Consider the following 18,388-nt stretch of genomic DNA (forward strand, 5'->3'; position numbering starts at 1 on the left):
AATAGCTTAAAAAGTTTCAAAGTTCATTACTGACAAGAAAATCTCAACCTCGTGGTCCATTTAGTAGTTGTTGCACCTGCAGCTTTTGATAATATGACATGATCTTCATCAGCAGATGGAGTTTCGTTTAAATATTTCAGAAAAAAATGGAAATTTGAACATCTACATAGCCAATATATGTACCATATATATCATTTAACATACTTTTATGTGTTTAAACAGTAGTATGAATCTTTTCGAACATACTGAGCAGTAATTTATGTCGTCACATCCTGAGAGCCTCCTTTCCGGTTGGAGACGTGTAACCATGGCAACCCGTACCTAAACGACGGTGTGTGAGAATCAAAGTCTGAACTATAATTTAAAAAAATATATTACGTCTAGCAAAGTGAAATCTTATATTTAATCTAAATTAAAGCGTTATTGATGCTACAGAGCTGTCCGTCAACGTCCGTTATGAATGTTGTCATTACTACCGCATTGCATTGTGGGATATTTATGCCGCCGTGGTGTCCAGTGTTTGCATAATTTAATATTTCACCAGAAATAGTGTGCACTTCACGTACTATTGGTTTCATACTAAGGTTTTGGACATACTAAAATATCTCACACTGCATACTGATTTGGCGTACTAAGTGTTAGTATGGAATTTCGGACGCTTGTGCCGTTGCAGATCATGTGATGTGACCAAAAGATCCAGAAGAATCTTTAATTAGACATTGAGGTGATATTGTTTTTATATAAACAACTTAATATGCCAAATTAAAGAGCAGACACCACAACTCGACAAGTCAACATTTATTTGCATTGACAAGAAGCATCAGTCCAGCAGAATAAAAGCTTTAGTGCTCGACTTGCTTGCATAAAACTTATAAAACACAAAAACACAACTTTTATCTGTCCAGTGACTCTCTCTCTCTCTCTCTCTCTCTCTCTCAGTCTCTCTCTCTCTCTCTTCAGCTCACATTCATCAGGTAGAAATGCTGGTCGGATCTTTACAAGTATCAACAGGTCTGTGCATACACCTGAAAATAAAATCTAACCAGAAGGTAACAGATTATCAGGCTACAATCTCATATAATCCCAACACGTTCTGTATGTAATAAACCAAAAGCAAACATATCAATATCTGTAACTGTTTCAACATTTCTAATATGATACAAAAACCAGGTTTAAAAAAAGCTTCATTTTGCTGCATCTATAGCTTAAAGTTTCCCACCTCATAGCCCCGCCCTGATTTGTGATGTCACCTTGAGTGCACTCTGACATCACTGCCTCGTTTCCTTCCTCCAAAAAGCATATTTTTAAATACGGCGCAGCAGGCAGAGTCGTACTAAAATAGTGATGCAACATTTCAAAGTGTTGCATGGTGACACATTTTAGTGCCTACAGTGTAAAAATGTCCATTTAGATAAATAAGCATCACTGGTGACGGCCTATTTAGTGTCATCGGACATCGATGATGTAGCTAACAGTGAAGGAGAGGATGTGAAGATTCCCAGTTTACGATTAAATTAGACTTTAGATCAGAGATGAATCCTAAATGACGTTTTCCTCACTACAAAACCAAAATGCTAGGTGGAGAAATTCCTGTAACATTGTTGTTTTCAAGTGAAACTACACAGATTTTGGGAATAAATTGTTGGAAAACCTGGTGCATACAGTTTAAGTGAGGGTCCAGAGATCCCCTCTGATACCACAGTGACTTATATTGTATTTTTCTGAGATTAACTGCAGTTGAAGCCAAACCACCCACAGCTTGCATCCCTCTTGCATCACTTGCATGGTTTTGGCCTCATGTTTGCAGCCTGAATTACAATTGAATCCCTGAGAATATGAAGCATAGACAGTTAGACACAATGCCTTGCCACAGAGCACTAAAGCAAGCAGCTGCAGGTACACTGTGTTTTAAAGAACGTGGTTATCGGCTTTAGTGTAAACCAGACTCCCTTTACATTTTGTACAATTTAACGCCAGAATGTGCAGCTTTGTTTGTGTGGACGTCCTGTACATGTGTCTGTTGATAAACTGGACCCCTGACTCATGAGGGAGGAATTCTGTTTTAGTTGCTGTGATAAATAATGAAGGCAAACATCAGTGTGAACTGATTCTCCGTGATTTTTCTTTCTTTTAAAGGGACTGTTTGTAACTTTTTACACGTATAAATCTACCGGGTCGGGATCCTATGCGCGCTCGCGTGTGGCCGGAGTCCATGCTGCTCTGCCTGCTTGCCTTCATCGGCCCGCTTTTCCTGAAAAGCCAACATTATGATCAGCATTGATTTAATGGAGAGACCTTCGTCTGGCTTGAGTGATATTGTGGTTTTAGCTGACGTGTGTCGCCTCACTGTTTTGAGCGATGCTCGTTCAAGTCTATGTAGAGCGAGCACAAGCGCGAGCCCGACGCTGACTTTCGTTGACCTAACGGCCACAGGTGTCGCTGTTAACAAGCATTTCTGAAAGTTACAAACAGTCCCTTTAAAAGACCCAACCGACTTTACTGTCTTTTGGAGGCCGTACCAGGCTCGGGTTTATGGTTAGAAGATAGTGGCATCATATGAAACTATAAAAATCTAAGGACTCCATTAGTACCAATCATGTCATGCTATAGCTTGTCAGGAACGAGGCTATCACTCTAAAGTTGGGTTAAATTTTGGCGAGGAAAAACTGTCATGGCCATTTGTCAAGCTGTCCCTTGACCTCTGACCTCAAGATATGTGGCTGAAAATGGGTTCTATGGGTACCCACAAGTCTTACAAACAGTCCCTTTAAAGATATGGCTTCCAAACACGATCAGATTTGGGCTCTTTTGGCAGACAGACTGTGACAGGAGCCCATCATGTTCAGATTCAGACAGTTTACATTCAGCAGCATCTGGGGCCGTGCATGGTGAGGGTTATTTTAGGAAGCAGAGGACTTTTTCTCCTTCTGCCGGAGGTGAATCTTCATGTGCCTCCTCCTCTCGTCACTCCGGGCGAACTTCCTCCCGCACTGGTCGCAGGAGAACGGTTTCTCCCCGGTGTGCGTGCGGATGTGGGTGGTGAGGTGGTCGCTGCGGCTGAAGTTCCTCATGCAGATGCGGCACTGGAAGGGTTTGTGGCCGGTGTGGATGCGCAGGTGTCGACTCAGCTCGTCCGACCTGGAGAACCGGCGGTCGCAGCTCTCAGCCGGGCACGGGTACGGCCTCTGATGCACAGGCGTCTTGCTCGGCCGGTTCGGGTACTTTCTGGGTCTCAAGATGGGTCTAAGTGGGAGGCTCTGGTGGGTGGGGAAAGCTGCGGCCATGGGACCCTCTGAGGCCGCACCGAGCGTAAAGTTCCTGATGGTGTTGAGAGGAGTGAGAGGAGGAGGCACCCTGAGGGAGTCCAGCGGGTACGGGAGGGATTTCCTCTCCTGGATGTCTCTCTGGCAGCTCTGCTGGTAGAAGCCTCCGTACTCTGGCATGATGGACAGCAGCGCGGCGCCGTCTACAGTCGGTTTAGGTACAGGGTTGTAGGATGGAGGAGGGTGGTAGGACACTGCACAGGTGGACGTCGCCAGGTAACCACCTGCTGACTGGTCCTGGTACATGTCTCCACTGCAGGAGTAGGACGGGTGGGGGTGAGGATGAGGATGAGGATGAGGGGGCGCGTACATGTGGCTGATGTCCGGATGGCCGTGCGCCATGGTGCCGTCTCCTCCTCCTCCTCCTCCTCCTCCTCCTCCTGAGTAAATATCTGGCGATGCTGAACACGACCCAGACAGGTGCTCACTTCCCTTCGAACAGAAGATCACCTTGAAAATATAGAAGTGCACTTGGTTAGAATGCAATATAAAGGAGCATATTAACCTTTTTTATCTCATGACACGGTTGTCATTTTATGCGCAACTCTTGGTTGACTTATCATTACCGCAGGGATCATTAGAACAACTGTTCTCTATGAATCTAATGAGCTTTAATGAAGGCGAGGAGAGAGACATGAGACTGAGTCCACTCTGCAGATCCTCTGTATGCAAAAGACTTCATATCCTGTTTATGCAACACCTTTTGTGACAAGAACTTTTGAAGCAAGGTCTTCACCATGGACTTAAACCTTAAAGGTCCCATATTATAAAAAAGTGAGATTTTCATGTTTTTTTATTATAAAGCAGGCTTAAGTCTTATATAAATACTGTGAAAGTATCGAAACACTCAATCCACAGGGAAATACACACAGCCCGTATTCAGAAACTCTGCATTTGAAACCAGCTGTCAGGATTTCTGTCCATTTGTGATGTCACAAATATACAATATTTAGACCCTTACACGGTTTTAAACGTAAACATTCTAAATGTGTCCCAGTTTATTTCCTGGTTGCAGTGTATGTAAATAACATCAGCTGACAGGAAGTAAACATGGACCCAAGCTGTTGCCTAGCAACGCAATTCTGTTGCAATTCCTTTAAAAAAAATGCGCTAAAACGGAGCATCTCAGACAGAGGGTGAATACAGGCATATTCAGGCTGACAGTATGAGGAAAATAAAGATTTTTAGAGCCCTATTTTTTTGAAATAATAATATTGTGTCTGTTTTGTACAAAAATTACAAAAATCCCAACAAAGGCATCTCATTTACGTTTTAGTTTAAAGGTCCCATGTTGTAAAAAGTAAGATTTCCATGTCTTTATATTATAAAGCAGGTTTAAGTGATATATAAATACTGTGAAAGTATCAAAGCGCTCAATATAAAAAGAAATACACACAGCCCGTATTCAGAAATTGTGCGTTTCAAACAAGCCGTTAGGATTTCTGTCCATTTGTGATGTCACGAATATACAATATTTAGACCATTACACGGTTTTTAAACGTAAACATTCTAAATGTGTCCCAGTTTATTCCTGGTTGCAGTGTGTATGTAAATAACATCAGCTGACAGGAAGTAAACATGGACCCAAGCTGTTGCCTAGCAACGCAATTCTGTTGCAATTCCTTTAAAAAAAAAATGCGCTAAAACGGAGCGTTTCAGACAGAGGGGTAAATACAGGCATATTCAGGCAGACAGTATGAGGAAAATAAAGTGTTTTTTTAACATTAAAGCATGTAAATATGTTCTAGTAGAAACACAAAATACAAGTATGATCGAAAATGAGCACGATATGGGACCTTTAAAACCAGTCTGGAAAACGAAACATTGATTGATTGAAAACTGAACCTACAGTAGATGCGTCTCCTCCTCCTCCTGCGTAAATATCTGGAGATGCTGAACACGACCCAGACACCGGGGCCGGTCCGATGTCAGCGCTGATGACGTTGATGACGTCTTTAGATGTCCACGGTCCTCCTGCTCCTCTGGAATCCACCGAGAACTTGCCGGTAAACGCAACGGGCTGCGTGCGTAAAGTTGCCACGTACTGCGCCAAGTCTCCGTGGAAGGACAGCTCAGGTGCGCACTTCGCTTCGAACAGAAGATCACCTGAGAAAAATATAAAAGTACACTCTGTTAGAATGCAAATAAAGGAGCATATTATAAGATTAGATTTATTTTTCATAAACTCTGAAATGAAGACATTTCATCTGAAGAATGTAAGATTAGATTTTTTTTTTGTCTGTGCAACAGGATCCACTTTAATTCTTCAACTCAAGCCTATATAATTGAACACCCATAACCTAAAAGGTGGCACATCACTTCTTACTTCATATCACTCCGCCAATCTTAATCAGTATAAACTGTATAAAATAAGTCTTTAAAAAAATATATATATATAATCTTACATTTTTCCCCCTCTTCAGATGAAATGTCCTCATTTCAGAGTTTATGAAAAATAAATCTAATCTTAACAATATTAACCTTTTTTATCCATTGCCATTTTACGCACAACTCTTGGTTGACTTATTAAAACATTTTGGTGCAATAAAACTTTTGCACTTTTGCACCCAAAACCACCACCTCAGAACAAATAACACAAATTCTTACCATTTTCATTCTCTTCATGTTCTTCCTCTCCTACAGCCTCTTCTTTAAAAACAATGGAGCTCTCTGCTGTGTACACATCTTTAGGAATACTGTCTACAAGACTGCACAGAGATACTGAAACTTCATCCGCTATTTTAGCAGTCATTCTGGAAAATCAGGCGATTTAAACTCAGAATAACAGAATAATGTTATTCAGTAACTACATTTAAGTTAATCTCAATCATTTTTCAATCTCTTCCTCCTCTTCTCATCTCGTGTAAATAGCTCCTAGATGGTGCAGCATGGTTATAAAGGGGATCTCTTTGGCGCGTCATTCACCAAATATGGACTTGAGTTTAAAAAAAACAAAAAAGAAAGAGGGAACTCCAGAAATAGGACTGGTGGAGCTCAGAGTGACGAAACGTGGAGGAAATTAAAATGACATGGAGTTTTAACTAAATAAACTCTCAAATCTGAATTTTGGTTTTTTTTTATTCCAACATAAATCACAGACATCAGCACGTGCTTCATCATCATCATCCTCACTTTAAGGAGGAAATATAAAAAAAAACCTCTCCATCATTCGGAATTCCGGTCACCCTCTTCTCTCCATAAATGGATCCTCCGGTGAGGTGAGAGGATCCTCGGTTTTGCTTATATATGGCTGGTATCCGGGTAGAATTGCGTTGCATTGTTTTGTCTTTGTGCCAGCTGAGCCCACACACTGACTGCACAGACCCATTTGTTTTCTCTCTTCTTGCCTTGTCAGGAACAGATTACTGCTCTGACTGAGTCTTTGCTATTGTTGGCACCGTGAGATAGATGGGGTGATTAGGGACAGAATAATCATTTAATTCATTTCCTCCTGCAGGAGCTGCTTGGTCTTGATGGTGTCTCCTTGTTGTTCAAAGAATGGACTCATGATTTAGTGTAGTTTTGATGATAATGTAAGGCACACTATAGTGCAGTTATAAGGCTGTATGTTGCAGAGAGAAAACCTGCAGCTGCAACCTTCTGTACTCTGACATCAAATCCACTTCATACACAGGTATATCCTACAAAAACACACATTTTAACATAAACATATTTGAAAAGGCCCTATTTTTTTAAATAATTATATTGTTTCTGTTTTTTTACAAAAAAACAACAAAATTGCCATCACAGGCATCTTGTTTGCGTTTTAGTTTTATGGGTTAAACTTGCTAAATTCGATATCCAGAGCATTAATATAACAGCAAACAACTGTTTACTATGTAAAGATATAGAGGAGTAATGTCTACCTGAGCAGAGAATGAAGTCACCATCCCTCTGTGTGTGTTGTAATCAGAGCCTCTCCATGCTTTATTGACAGTGCATGTGAACTTGCCCCACCGGCTAGCTCACGGCCGCCGCTCTGCACTGCTTTCATACGGCGGTTGCAGGTGATAGCGTCGTCACGACCGATGGCACCGTTGCGGGTTAGCTACGAGCCACCGGTGCCATGTTGAGGGCCATGCAGAGGCAATAGAAATGCTCCTAATCTCGCGTTTAGCACCTTTAACTGGTTAACTGGCAATCCGCACTTCTCCGTGCTTTGTTTACGTAGCCAGGCCGGCGTGCTTTTAATACAAGTTAGTGCATGTGAGCGTGCCCCCCCGGCTAGCTCGGCTGTTGCTCTGCACTGCTTTCATTCAGAAGTTACAGCTGCGTCATCGCAAAGTGTAGCTCCGCCCTCCGGTTCCCCCGTCAAGTTAACACTGTTCTCTCTGTCAGCACTGTCGCTATTGTTAGCGCAAACTGACGGCTTGTTGTCGCCATGTTGAGAGCCGTTTAGAGGCAATAGAAATACTCCCTATCACGTCTTTAGCATCTCTAACGTTGGGAACACAGGACACAAACAAACAGCCGATTGTAAAGTGAAACTTAACGCACGGAACACAAGCAGCGGTGTCCCGTGCATTAAGTTATGCTTCTTTTTAACTCCACACCTCCAGATTTTTTTACTTTTCAAACTTGAAGTCTTCAGCTCCAACCGTCGCTGACTCAAGTGACATCATTTGAGGACATTGATCAGACTTCGCACAGCTCCCTCTGGAGACACTAATGGCTTTATACTACTTTTAAAACATGAAGAAGTGCACCCCAACAACTCGAAACACACTGACGTGGAAAATCGGTGGAGTTCATGAAATCTACTGTGGATATTCATGGTCCCCAGAAGATGAAACCCTTGGACCTTTCCTCTGAATTTTTATTTCTATGTATAAAACAACCCAGAGGATTAACCATTTTTTATTTTGGACGCATCACAAGTTTTCCTCATGCCAGAGATATCATGACTGACTTGCTCATCAGAAGACGAACCCTTTAGATCTTGAAGCTTTCCTTTTGTATGTAACAGATTAGCCTTGAATCCTTTTAGATGTCTGGAGTGTCAACAGAACATATTTAAATCTGTTTGATTTGTTGATGAGCTGATTAGAGAGCTTGATGGAGGCGAAGCCTTCTGCTGCATCACTGAGCTGTAGAGACGAACACAGCGAGCAGGAGGACCGCCGCTCCTCCAGCCTTTTGAACGCCCACAGTTACAAAAATGTTGGTGTGTATTGTCGTTGTGTGGCGAGCCGCCCACCCTGTGGCAGATGGGGGTTTGGCCGGTCCACGCACACACACACACACATGCACACACATGCACACACACACATACACATACACACACACACACTGCAATGAACAGGCTCAGAAAGCAAATGCACACACTTAGGAAACACACTTTCTCACAAACACACATACACTTTCACTTGGTGTCTCTGTAACAAATATACACACCAACACACACACACTTTCTCTGTCAAAATCTGTCGAACAAACACACACAAACCCACCCACACACACACAATCTTTTTCCTCTTCACACACACAAACACACACACAAACACATACACACACACACTGCTCCGTGGGGACGGTGCCCTGCTTCCACCCTTCGCCCACGCTCCTCCGGGCCGCCGAGGCTCTGGGGGGTTTTTGGTTTTGTGTTTGGTGGCTCGGGGTGTCAGCCGGGGGTCCGGGCGGCTCGGCAGACCCCACCACGCCGATTAATCATCTGTCATCTGCAGTTTTTGTTAATATGGATCTTTGTCTTCGTCCTCAAACAACGCTCGGTTCGAGCCGGCCTGCTTACCGCCTGCCGTCCTCTTTTCTATTTTTGCAACCAAAAAAAACCCAACAAAAACAGCCAAACTGCCTCTTTCTGTGGCTTTCTTTCTCCAAATCGAACAGTCATCTGCTGCTCGAGCGAAATGTGTGACCTTTGAGACCCTATACTGACACCTCACTTTGTAGCATCAGAAATACTGAAGCAGTAACAAAACAATAGGTCGCTTATTCCTCCTTTCCAATTTGAAGATATGCACCTCAAAATCCCAACGTCTTTCACACAGTCCTGCAAGTTTGTCTAATGCTAACTGCTGCTAGCTGCTTGGGACATCAAACATTTACGTATCTGAGAGGCTAAGAATCGTTTTCTTCAGTCCTCGACAAACTTTCATTGCCTTTTTTTAAACTTTCCATTTATACATTTATACATTTATTATTTTAAGGCCCCAAAATGTGAGTTCTAGATCAGTGCATGGTTCCCAACCTATTTCCTTTGAACTCCCTTCTTCTTGTATCTAAAAAAAGCTAAGCCTCCCGATGTCATCCCCCTAAACAAAAATTACAAATCCTTGAACAAAATCCTCAGATTCACCAAGTGAACGCAGATAATAATGTTTTTGTTTTTAAATTAATTTACAATAGTGTTAGAGACAATTTTTTTTTATATGTGGTTAAATAAATTTAATTTGTTGTGTTGTTAGACTGCTGCTAGACCGCCCCGTTAATACTGCCTCCCTTTGTGCGCGTCAAGCGGGAGAGCAAATAGGTTTTTGACTGCAATGAAAATGTTGTTTTCGAAAGGCTAAACACCAACAATTAAGGATTGAAGCAGAATATTTCATTAGATTTTGCTACTAAGTAGCAAAAAATCTATATTTTTAAATTATATACAGACTTTTGTATAAATGATCTAGTAAGTGTGTTATTGTGATTTTAGTTATACATGAGCAAATCTAATTTTGACAATCTCAGAATAGACAAATCCTGGCGTTCCCCCTGTGATCTTTTCCGCCCACCCTGGGTACCCGGACCCCAGGATGGGAACCACTGTTCTAGATGTTTCAAACTTGATTTTATAAATACTAATTTGATCACTTCTCCTTTGCTGCATGCAGCAATCCAATTACTCCACATGAAGCAATATAGTTTCATCCTTATTTTGCCTTTTATACACGTTATTGCATAGCAAGACCGGAGAGTTTTAGATGTTCTCTGAAAATACATCAAATCCATTTCTGAGAAAGAAATCCCTGTCTTCTGAAATATGTCCCCATCAGGTTGAATCATTTTTGGCAACAAAAGACGCTCAGACTTTAAATAAACACCATAAATCATCTGAATGTTCTGCTACCATTGGTGTCGGGATGGTAGGTGTTTTTTTAAATGGTGGATGACTCATTTAGGAAGGAAACTCTTCTGCTGGTTCATCCTGAAGAACATGTTTGAGTTAGAGTTTGATTATGAAATACTACAAGTAAATGTTCCATCGAGGCCTGAAAGTACCTGATAATCCGCTATGAAAGTACGTTAAACCCGTAGGCGTTGTTTAGTTTGGTGAAGGGAAACTCTGGGGCCGGTTTAGCCAAAGAGATGACGGGGCGTTTGCATACCGAATAAGCTCCATAAATCATTCTGATACGCTCCCATGCCTCATATTAAATCTGTAGGTATCTCATTCTGGGATGAAAGTCTTGATCAACCTGCAGATGAGTCAGGGTTTGGGAGGTTTTGGCGATGAACCCTCTAACCAAGCCGTCAATAGAAGCGATTGCATATTCATGGGAAACGTATTGACTGCTGAGCGTCAGATAATAGACAGGCACGTCAATGAGCGCCGGGCTGCAGTGAATGGCCTCAACACTATCTCTGGGACCCACAATGTGTCTTTGGTTCCTCTCCGAGCTCGTCGACCGATATCAAAAAAGCATAATTAGCTTTCAAATCACTTTTATTTTTTATGAAGCCAGAGAAACACGGAGGGAATAAAGTCCTGCTGTGTTGAGCTGTTTATAGCTGACTGTTCGGGCCTCATCCAATAAACTACAAGAACACTGTCAAACACTTTATTAATATTCATTGTCTGGTGGCGGAAGCACAAAATGAAACAGCTGCACCACCGTTTTCTTTTGCAACAGCTGATATGAATAGAATTATTTGCTAATTCGTCCCAAAAAGGCACAAAAACAAAGGAAATGTTGGCGAAATATAAACAGCGTGAAAGCAGGAACAACAAGCAGGCTGCAAACAAAAAGATAATGCAGTAGTGCAGTAAATTAACTACATTTCTTTCTTCAAATTTCAAATCAAAGTTGCTTTCACCAACCAAATGTTCAACATTGCTGCTCTCAGAAATAAGCTTCAACCAGAAGATTTCAATACAAATGCATTAAATCTAAACTATATATACTAATCTGCACAAAATCGTCGTTCAAACCACAAACTAGGGATGCAACTAATGATTATTTTCATTATACATTACTTGATTTTTTTCTCGATTAATCAATTAATCTTTTGTCTATATAGCGTCAGAAAGTAGAAAATAAAACACACCCAGAGCCTGAGCCAAATATATTAAGTTTACTACCACAGAGAAAACAAATCCTCACATTTAAGAAGCTGGAATTGAAGCATGTTTGTCAGTTTTTCAAGAAAAAGTGACCGAAATGATTCAACAACTATCAAAATAATTGCAGAATCTTCCCGAGGATCAACTCATCAAATAATCGACTAATAGTTTCAGCTCCACAATAAATCAAATATCTACTATTTGCCATTTTACAAAATGCTGAAAGGAACCCAACTAACAACTACATTTAGGCCTTTTGTTGACTCCTGGCGTCTTTATACTCTGGAGATGTTAGAGTTGGCATCAAACTTCAATACTGATAACATGAAAACATCTATTTCACCCAGAAAACACACTACAGAAGCACCATAGTTTATAAAGCTGACTACCAGAGAAGAACATTGATTAACACTAAATGTTTGCATTATCTCCCCTTTTAAAATACCAGTTTATCATATTGAAAACTAAAGGCCTGAAATTGTGAAACATATTTGACTGGTCTGTTTTTATTTGAGCTGTTATTTAGACATCTTTACATCTTTTTATCTTTATCACACACAAACACACACATCCTCTAATGCTATTTGATGTAAACATAAAAAGCAATAAACAGATCTTAAAGTTGAGCATCAGGAGACACAGAACAACCAACATGAACAGAAATCAAGCTCTGAAAGGAAGTGATGTTTGGTTTTTCACTTGTGTTTTCTATCTTTTTTGATGCCATTCAATGTGATTTGTACTATAAATTCATTTAACAAAGCTATTCATCACCAAAAAAAGTCCAAGTAAAGCTAATTGTGAAGTAACTCCCTCCAGTATCTCCCTGCTTCTACACCCTCATGTGACAAAAGAGCAAACTCACTTTAAACCTGCAGTGAAGGCAAATCCTCCTTGTCCTCCGTCAGGGTCCCACCGAGACGACGTCCAGCGGGCCTCCTCCTCCAGAGAGATGGAGGGACGGGTGGAGAAAGAGAAAGAGAAAGAGAGGGATACGATGGAGAGGGCTCAGAGATGCTTCTTGAGGTGAGTGAAGCCCCAACGTTTGTCGGTCCGACCACAAAGTTACCCGCTCTGGATTTTCTGGCTCGCCCCCGGAAAGGGTCATCATCACCCGGGGTCTGAGTGGGCTGTCGATGACAAAAAGAGAGAGAGAGAGAGAGAGAGAGAGAGAGAGTGTAGGGGGGGGAGAAACAATACGATTGTTCCCACCTCACTTTGCTTCCACCCTCGCAGTTAAAATTGTTATGGTAATGAAGTGGATTTTTGCTGGACAGCAGATTGTAACAGAGAGATGTTTCTTTGACTGGAAGTGGAGGCCGGAGGTGTTGGAGGAGGGCAGCTGCTGCTCTGGACACCATGATGATGATGATGATGATGATGATGATGATGATGATGATGATGATGATGATGTACAAACACTTTAAAAGTTAAGGTAGAAGAAGGAAGAAGTATTCAGTAAGATCCTATGTTGTAAAAAGTGAGATTTTCACGTCTGTTTTTATTAATAAGCAGTTTTAAATGCTATATAAATGCTGTGAAAGTTAATCCATGGATAAATACACACAGCCTGGATTTAGAAACTGTGCCTTTGAAACAAGCCGTCAGGATTTCTGTAATTTTGTGATGTCACAAATCTACAATATTTAGACCATTTCGCAGTTTTAAATGTAAACAATCTAAATGTGTCCCAGTTTGTCCCAGTTGAGCTTGTGCTTACAACATGGGAAGTCGTGTACACGATACGCTTGGCGTTCAAGTGGTTAAGTTGTGAGGACACCGCTGCTGAGTCTCGGCAATATTAACGTTACTGTCGGCGTCTAAAAGCCACAGACGCTAACAATTTAGCAAGCGGGTAACATAATGCAGTAATGCATAATGACAGAGGAAAAAGATGAGGCTGTTGGGAATATCAACATTTTCCTCAGACATATTATACAATTACACAGAAAAACAATATACGACTAAAATTACAATATATTACCTTATTATGCACGGAAAAATTAACTTCTGACAACGTCAATTTCTCCATTCCTGATATCGTCAACAAACACGTCTCAACCAATAAAGCAACACTTCAAGGAACAGAAGTTTATCACCAACATTAAAATCTGGAGACACATGGTTTTCACTGGACAGGAAGAAACAGACAAAGCAGTGAAGTTTAAGTACAACATTTCCTCTGAAATGTAGTGGCGTAGAAGTATCAAGGATCATAAAATGGAAATACTCAAGTAAAGAACAAGTACAACGTATTTGTACTAAAATACAGTAGAGTACATGTACTTAGTTACATTCCAACGCTGCCAAACGGTTACAGATCCTCAGTTTTTAAGGTTAAAAGTGAATTCCAGAGGACACTGAATGTGACATGTTAGCAAAAGCACAATTGTGGGTTCCTCATTAGACTTTCATGACAGCCTGCACCAGCTCGTCAGCCAAAATGTTTGCATAGTCGTGTTTCCTGCTTCCTAGGACACTGTGGGATGTGCACGATCGGTTTATGTTGTGTTCAATTTCGTTCATTTCTGGTGGGAATCACCAGAGGCCCCACGATACAATATCATCACGATACGATCTTATTGCTATTTTAAACATTTTACGATATGCTGAGTATTGCAATAAGATATATTGCAATTTATTACCTTTTTTCAAATGCAAATTATGCAGTTGGTCAACATCTGTTTTATCTAATAAGATACAGTTTTCGCTCCGTTCATGTCAGAGTTCTCATTCACATATCTTGAGGTCAGAGGTCAAGGGACCCCTTTGAAAATGGTGTCAGTTTTTCCTCGCCAAAATTTAGCGCAACTTGGGAGCGTTATTTAGCGTTCTTCCCGACAAGCTAACATGACACGGTTGGTACCAATAGATTCATTAGGTTTTTTAGTTTCATGTGATACCTTCACTCTAGCTTCAAGACTGAGCCTGCTACAACCTCTGAAAGACAGAATAGCAGCCGGTCCGATTGTTAAGAGGTTAATAATTTAAATAATAAAAGATTGATGCTTAATGTCCGTGTACAAAATTGCCATGCAAAATATCATGATACTATGCTGTATTGATTTTTTCTTCTACCCCTAATTTACATAGCTTGATTTGGATAATAGAGTACTGTTGGCCTAGTTACTTTAGCAAGACACTGAACTACCTTCTGGCTGAAATTGTACATTTTCAAGTTTCCACAAAATTAAGCACCAATTTTAACCAAATTTCCAGAAATTCTGCAAAAGAAATGTGAATTTATGCTTTTGTGTTTATATCCACTACTGTTGAGTGAGTATAACATGAATGAACAGCTGGTGGAGCTAAAGTCGGTGCCATTAAACCAACTTTTACACCTCAGAGGAGAGGAAAATGTTTTTGTGATATTATTATTAGGGCAGTCCTCGACCAAAGAAATTCTTAATTTACGAACATGATTTTGTCGACTAATCGATTATTTGATTTAATCGACTGATCTGTAAGTTTCTCCACAAAGAATCGCACAAAAGCACCACTTTAAATCTTGTGTTTACCAGAGATGTGCTCATAAGTTTCTTGGAAATAAGTCATTCAGCATGTAAAAGCATAAAAAACGACGAATCGACTAAAGAAATCTTAGTTGACTCAGAGCAAAGCGACCGATTAGTCGACTACTCGACTAATAACTACAACAAAAAAGAGCGGATTTTTTTATTTTCATTTCATGTGTGTCTTTGAATCCATACATGCATAAATGTAGTGTGTGTGTATGTGTGTGTGTGTGTGTGTGTTAAAGGGGTTGCCAGAGCAAAAAGGGCAACCCCCTCGTCCTCCTCAGGGGGCTGAGTGGGCGGACGGTCCTCAGCAGATGGATTGCTGCTCGCCAGCGACTGGTCACTTTATGAACCCCAAACAGATTAATAATAATAATGTAATATTTTTGATTTATTTCTTTAAATTTATTGTTTTCGATTGGATTGAAATACAGAATTTTATGGAGTGAGAGGAGGTGGTATTACTGAAATGTCTCTTTTTTTATGCGTTCATCTGCACAGTTTTGGGTCCTTTGTGTGTTTCTGTCTTTATATTTACAAATATCAAATGTAAACAAGTATGCTAATTAATGTGGAGAGCAGCAACCATCTTTTTATTTTATTTTTTTACATTAAAGTAAATGTTAAACATGTTTGTAATTATTATCATTATATTCATAGACATGATTGTGTGTGTGGGTTTGTTTATGATCATGTGTGCGTATGTGTAATTGCCAGAATACCAGTGTGAATTAACCTTAATACTTTTATTGATTAGTTCAATCTCATAAAAAACAAATTTATCTTTTTTATAATTTACCTTTTTGTGTGTATGTACAGTTGACTACAGGACAAAATTCTGCTTTAAGTTTTATATGCCATACTATATCATAATTTGCCATATTATATTATATTATATTATATTATATTAAAATAAGCCTTTATTGATCCCCAGAGGTTAAATTCGGGTGTTGCAGCAGCACAAAGACAGGATTAAGTACAGGTATATAGAGAAAGGTAAACATAAAATAAATACATAATTAGAAGTATATAAAATAAAAATAAGAATAGAATAAAAATAGATACTATAAAAGAGCAATTAGACTCAAAATTACAAATGCAAGCTGTATTGAAACATTTATCTCATATATAGAGCAAGATTGCTAGAAGCAAGACATCCGTTACATCATTATTAAAATATATAAAAAAATATGAAGTGTTTATTATTACATCTAAAATAAATCAAGACATAAAATATCAATTAAAATTGAATTATTCTTTAATTACATGTACATTAAGAAAAATATGCTGAGCAGCAAAGATGAAGTCAAACAAATGGAGATCAAATAAATGGAAAAGAGTTTTATTTTTCTTCATGATCATGTACAGTGATGCACTGCATGTAATATACATACAGCACAAACAGTGATTGTGCATATTTATAATAGCCCATAATCTCATCACAGTATTGTTTCAAAGCCACAGTTTCACAACCAGAATGAAGTCTGTGAGTGTTTCCATGAACATGTGTTCATGTAGCTGCCAGTATAAAGATAATTCAACTGTTACGTGTTTAAATCAGTAAATAAAAGAACCCGGGGCTTAACATTCATGTGCTTGTGAATCTGACATCTGAGACTTTAGCTGCTAAACGATGCTGCATTCAGGTGTTAATAACACCCAGAAGGTGAACAAGTGAATCTGATAAACTCTGGTCTGCTCAGAGCAAACAGCAGCCAACTTGACTGAACATTAAAACCAAGATAAGGTGCTTGAAGTTGCTCTTATGGTCACCAAGAAAACTGATTAAGTATGTACGAAAAAAAACACAAATCAGTTGTTCTCTTCATCAAAATGTTATTAAGAAGAACAAAATAATAAAGGGTTTTATTTGGTTTTCTGGCTTTTAATTTGAGCCAATCCTATATTTCCTATTAATGGATTATTTGCAAGGTTTAAGGTTTTTAAGAGGTAACAATCACTTAAAGGGACTTTAATTTTTATTTTTTAAAGAAAACGAAAGGGTATGACATGCAACAAATTATGGAGGACGGAACCTGCCAAAATCAAAAATTAATGAATAAATAAATTAATCACTCGAAAAATAAATATTTATGTTATTAATTGTAGCAAACATAATATTAAAAATAAATGAAGCAATTCATTAATTGATAAAATGTGACATAAATTTATATTTCTGTTATAATTTTCTTCTTTATTTATTTATCTTTGTAGTAATTCCTGTATTTATTTACTTTTATGTTTAATTATTCTTTTTATTTATTTATGTATTTATTTGTTTTAATTTTTACATTAATTTGTTTATTTTTCATTCATTTTTTTATCCATGCATTTATTTTATATTTATTTATTTTTGCACTTTGTGTGTCGTGATGGGGTCAGGTTAATATTATTTTTTTCTACATTTAGTGACACATCTATTTATTTTTGATTTTGGCAGGTTCCGTCCTCCATTCATTTATCAATCAAATTCAGGGCGTCCCCCCAAAGTTGTGTTTATGGATAAATAAATCATATTATTCAGCTTTTTATCAAAAATATCTGAATAACTTTAATCTCATCAACCGTTCCAAAAACATCATTGTGAGCTCCATCAGCATCTTCTGACAGGTTAAAACTCCTCTGATACATTTCAGCTGAGATATGAGTCACTTCACAAGTCTTCATGAAACAGACTGATTCGTTAGGTTCATTCAACACAGGCTTTTCACAATAAGAGACACCTTCATGAAACAGCCCTCTGAGGGTTGACAGAAGGAAAACACAAACAACAAATGTGAACCCACAACCTTCAGACTGTGGAGCAGTTTCTCTACCAGCTGAGCTGCCTGCACTCTGTGAGATGCCTCACTGCAGGTTTCAGGTTATTTAATGGATAGATAAACATATTATAATATATTAAAGGGTTTAACTCCTCCATTTCAGTGTGAACATGTTTCAGTCTGAAGTCTGTAAACTTTGTCTCTGCAGGTTGATGAAGATGAAGTCTGATCTTTCTCTCTCTGGTTCTTCGTGTTGATCGACGCCGGAGTTGGTTCAGTGGTTAAGGCCGCCAAAGTTGTGATGCGGGTTTGAACCCCTTTCCCCCCTAAGGTACCTCATGCATGAGTGTTAGTGATGAATTTGTGTGTGGTTTCATTTGTCTGTTTTAAAAATCAACAACTAAATATTTCAAACGCTTCGATCACACAAAACGTTTGTCACGATTTCGCGTCAATTTCAACTTGCGAATTTCCGATTATACAACGAGGAAGAAA

The 18,388-nt window shown here is 39.3% G+C and overlaps 1 protein-coding gene across 1 annotated transcript; it reads right to left on the minus strand.

Annotated features, from left to right (window-relative positions):
- Window positions 1-776: 776 nt before the first annotated feature.
- On the minus strand, window positions 777-6,172 carry LOC119495913 (early growth response protein 2b-like). The gene is made up of 3 exons (XM_037782832.1): window positions 5,931-6,172; window positions 5,173-5,429; window positions 777-3,773 (listed from the first exon to the last, which is right to left on the minus strand). Exons 1-3 carry the CDS (start codon window positions 6,073-6,075, stop codon window positions 2,901-2,903), a joined length of 1,275 nt encoding a protein of 424 aa, XP_037638760.1. The 5' UTR covers window positions 6,076-6,172; the 3' UTR covers window positions 777-2,900.
- Window positions 6,173-18,388: the final 12,216 nt, after the last annotated feature.

Source organism: Sebastes umbrosus, chromosome 10 (genome assembly GCF_015220745.1).
Source record: "Sebastes umbrosus isolate fSebUmb1 chromosome 10, fSebUmb1.pri, whole genome shotgun sequence".
Lineage (NCBI taxonomy): Eukaryota > Metazoa > Chordata > Actinopteri > Perciformes > Sebastidae > Sebastes > Sebastes umbrosus.

What these genes read in the sequence shown, in the direction of transcription:
- LOC119495913 (XM_037782832.1), bottom strand. Translation starts at nt 6,075, where the DNA reads ATGACTGCTAAAATAGCGGATGAAGTTTCAGTATCTCTGTGCAGTCTT. An exon ending in ACATGAAGAGAATGAAAATG is followed by an intron (nt 5,430 to 5,930) that starts GTAAGAATTTGT and finishes TATTTTTCTCAG; the next exon opens with GTGATCTTCTGTTCGAAGCG. An exon ending in GAGGAGGAGACGCATCTACT is followed by an intron (nt 3,774 to 5,172) that starts GTAGGTTCAGTT and finishes TATATTTTCAAG; the next exon opens with GTGATCTTCTGTTCGAAGGG.